This window comes from Siniperca chuatsi, linkage group LG19 (genome assembly GCF_020085105.1).
Source record: "Siniperca chuatsi isolate FFG_IHB_CAS linkage group LG19, ASM2008510v1, whole genome shotgun sequence".
In the NCBI taxonomy this organism is placed as follows: Eukaryota; Metazoa; Chordata; class Actinopteri; order Centrarchiformes; family Sinipercidae; genus Siniperca; species Siniperca chuatsi.
In genome coordinates, this window is record NC_058060.1 from 25,805,451 (window position 1) to 25,809,429 (window position 3,979).

At 47.8% G+C, this 3,979-nt stretch overlaps 1 protein-coding gene across 2 annotated transcripts in view; it reads left to right on the forward strand.

Annotated features, from left to right (window-relative positions):
• eci2 (enoyl-CoA delta isomerase 2) overlaps positions 1–3,288 on the forward strand; it is an 11,170-nt gene extending 7,882 nt beyond the window's left edge. For both annotated transcript variants that reach the window (XM_044176229.1, XM_044176230.1), the window contains exons 8-11: positions 333–453; positions 567–656; positions 1,388–1,531; positions 2,326–3,288. In XM_044176229.1, the coding sequence (XP_044032164.1) occupies positions 333–453; positions 567–656; positions 1,388–1,531; positions 2,326–2,481 (511 nt within the window). In that variant the 3' untranslated portion in view covers positions 2,482–3,288. The remainder of the gene's footprint in view (positions 1–332; positions 454–566; positions 657–1,387; positions 1,532–2,325) is intronic.
• The last annotated feature ends 691 nt before the right edge of the window (positions 3,289–3,979 follow it).

Below are 3,979 nucleotides of genomic sequence, written 5' to 3' on the forward strand. Positions count from 1 at the left end.
TGTGTGTGTGTGTGTGTGTGTGTGTGCCCTCGAGTCCGAGTCTGTTCGTTTCAGTTCTTCTGTCAGTCTGTATCCTTCTGACATTTCAAATTAAAAGCACGTGTGTGCATTCAGGTGTGTGCGTTTAGCCCCGCCTTCATGTTTGTCTTCTGACTAATCAAACACAAGCGCTTCACTTCGGGCTTTGGTAACGGGACAGACGTCGGCTTTTAAAATGTTTCTGAGTATTTCAGCACCTTTTTCTAAAATAACGAAGCCTTTAATAAATCATCGCTGTCAGCTGGTTTTAGATGCGAGGCTCTACTTACGCTTTTTCTTCCGTCTCCCTACAGGAAGTACGTGAAGGCCTACATCGACTTCCCGAAGCCGCTGGTTGCCGTGGTGAACGGACCGGCTGTAGGAATCCCGGTCACAGTGTTGGGACTCTTCGACCTGGTCTACGCTACGGAGAGGGTACGCGCGCACACACACACACACACACACACACACACACACACACACACACACACACACACAGGTGTTTCAGAAACCACTTCACTACGTTAATCACTAACTCTCTCTGTCAGGCCACCTTCCAGACTCCGTTCAGTCAGCTGGGTCAGAGCGCTGAAGGCTGCTCCACCTACACCTTCCCCAAAATAATGGGCACCACCAAGGTACACACACACACACACACACACACACACACACACACACACAGGCACGCACGCACAATTAACCAAATCTCCAGAAACTCATGAAGATAAAACGTGACTTTAACTCGTCTCCGCCCGCTGCTGCTGCTGCTGCTGCTGCTGCTGTGAGAACGCGAGCTCATTGGCTGATGGAGGTGAACAGCTGGTGGAGCTGATCCTCTAACGGCTGCTGCCGTTAAAAGCGCCGCAGAAGAAGAAGAGGACGCAGCGAGACGACGTCATTAAAAGCTCAGACGCTGGGAAACATGACGCTTCTGTCGGCTTCACACACACACACACACACACACACACACACACACACACACACACACACACACACACACAGCTGATGCTCTCAGCTCTTCATGACGTCAGCAGTTATTCACTCAGACAGGAAACTCTTCCAGATATTTAGAGGGTTTGTTTCTGTGCAGGTGGACGGAAACACACCTGCCGCTGCTTCTTCTACCTGCTGAAGTCATTCAGACATGACACTTACTTCATATATGTGTGTTATATTATCTTCTAGAGGCGAGGAAGAAGTCCGATGGTGGTTTTAACTCTTATTTTGCTGTTGAAGCTAAGTAATGTTGTGGGTGCGCGTGACGTTCGCCCCCTGTAACAGGTTTTGTTGGTGTCTTTGTGTAGTTTTAATGTAGGTGTGCGTGGTTGAGCGCTGGTAATAAACTGGTGGTCTCTCTCTCCCTCCGCAGGCCAGCGAGATGCTGCTGTTCAACAAGAAGCTGACGGCGGTTCAGGCCTGTGAGCTCGGCCTGGTCACGGAGGTTTTCCCCGACAGCAGCTTCCAGTCGGAGGTTTGGACCAGACTGAAGGCCTACGCCAAGCTGCCTCCCAATGTAAACACACACACACACACACACACACAGACACACACACCTTGTATATTTTAATTTGTCATGTGCTTGTGGCTCCTCCTTCCTTCTTCCACCTTTTTTTAGAAATTTCTCACTTTTATGAATGCTCCATTTTTCTTCGATACACCCGAACCACCGCTCTGAGAAATCTATCCGTCTGTCCTCCACGCTGCCGTCTCTGCTGACGGCGTCGGAGCAGCAGAGACGAGTCTCTGCCGTCCGTTAGTTTGTCGTTTGGCGATTTAGAGACAGAGCAGTTTGTTAAAGTTTCTATCCTGCCGCTCTCTGTGCAGTGGCGTCCAGCTGAGGTCCTGGGTGGAGCTCTGTTACCTGAGGAGGTGTAGAAGACTGAGTGCAGGGTCTCGATGAGTCAGAATCCATCAGGAAAGGTTTTAGAGGACATTCTGGACGGACCAGAGCTCGCTGTGATCCGCATCGAGCTGCAGCTCAGCGAGCTCTGGTCCGTCCAGAATGTCCTCTCACAGTCATTTGTAGATTTATCTCCTCAAATGGATTTGAATTTAAATAAGCAAATGTAATTAATTAACCCTCTGTCTGTCTCTCTCTCTCTCTCTCTCTCTCTCCCTCTCTCTGTCTGTCTGTCTCTCTGTCTGTCTGTCTCTCTCTCTGTCTCTCTCTGCCTGTCTCTGTCTCTCTCTGTCCCTCTCTCTCTCTCTCTCTGTCCCTCTCTCTGTCTGTCTCTCTCTCTGTCTCTCTCTCTCTCTCTCTGTCTCTGTCTCTCTCTCTGTCTCTCTCTCTGCCTGTCTGTCTCTCAGTCTCTGGCTCTCTCTAAGCAGCTGATCCGGTCGGTGGAGAAGGAGCGTCTCCACGCGGTGAACGATGCCGAGGTGGAGCGCCTGATGGAGCGCTGGCAGTCAGACGAGTGCTTCAACGCCGTCATGAGCTTCTTCCAGGCCAAGGCCAAACTCTGAGAGAGGAGGTGTGTGTGTGTGTGTGTGTGTGTGCGTGCGGACGAACCGGTCTTTCCCCACACGCTCATTTAATTCTTCTTCGTGGTTTTTATTTGGCCTCATGCGAGAAGCTCTCAGACAAACGGATTCATTCTCAAACGGGACGAACGAGTGATTTAAGCAAACTTGCTGCATTCGCTGATTTTCTCGCGTTAATTTTGACTCACAAACTGACGGAGCACCTGACGTCCGCGTCCTCCTTTAGATTCAATACTTTACTACGGTGGGCTTTTACTTTTCTCTAGTTGAATCTTGTCGGGGCGAGGACGGGGCGAAACCCCGTCCTCACACCTTAAACATGACGTGCCTAATGAACGTGATTCGTACATGAATTAAAAGACTACTAATCTTTTAGTCGTGCGTTCGCGCCGCACCTGTAGAGCGTCGCCCCGTGTGGGATAACCTGTAGATAGTTCGATCACGTTCGAGTGGAAACGCCTGAAGATCATCACGGACCTGAACTAGATTCTCTTTACTGGATTCAGACACCAACGGCAGCCAATCACGGAGCAGCACTCACGAGCTCTCGAGCTGCGGGAATCAAACCTGCAGCCTTCAGTTGTCTGTCTGACTGAACTCACAGCACGATCTACTGTTTGAAATGTTTTTCCTGTGTGACTACATCGAGGAAACACGGAGGGCTCAGTTTGTATTTGATCTCTGTTGTGCCTTAAACACTCTGTAACGTCTTTCACAGCTGACGGGTTCAGCCCTCATCTTTGTCTCTTTTCTCTGTTCGTTCAATAAAAGGCAGAATTGGTAATTAAAGGAGGGGGTTGTGTTTTATGTAAATGCTGCATAGGTTACCGTGGAGATCTACCTTCAAAGACTTTCACCCAGAAGATCAACACACGAGCAGCGCCGTTAGCTACAGTGTATGTAATATTATAGGTGTAAGTATGAAGAATTAACAATAAGCTGCTTTAAAATATGAGAAACTAAATACACCGGATGATAAAACACACGGGATATTAAACACACAATATGACATAATAATATACATGTAGATCTATGACATTCACAGTATGTGAAATGAGAGAATTTAAAAGAAAACGGTGATTTAATAAAAGCAGGATTTTGAAGGAAAGCCTCTGGACTAGTTTCACAGCCGATCCACCAGGTGGCAGCACTCACCTGTAAATACAGCGCAGAGCTGACCTCAGACCTCTCACTGCATGCAAAGTTACTGCAGTTCATGCAAAGTTTATCTTTGTGCTTTTGCAAATAATTAATTTGAATGTTTCTCAGATTTATTTCTGCACAAACTGACTTTCTGTGCACAGACATGCCCTCAAATCAAATCAGAATCAGAAATCCTTTATTGATCCTGAAGGGAAACTCTTTGTTACAGCAGCTCGTCTTTACGTCAGAGCACACAGGAGAAAGTACTAGCAAACAATATGATGCACTATAAAACTATAAAACAGGTGAGAAAATACATTAAGTACCAGGTGGGTTT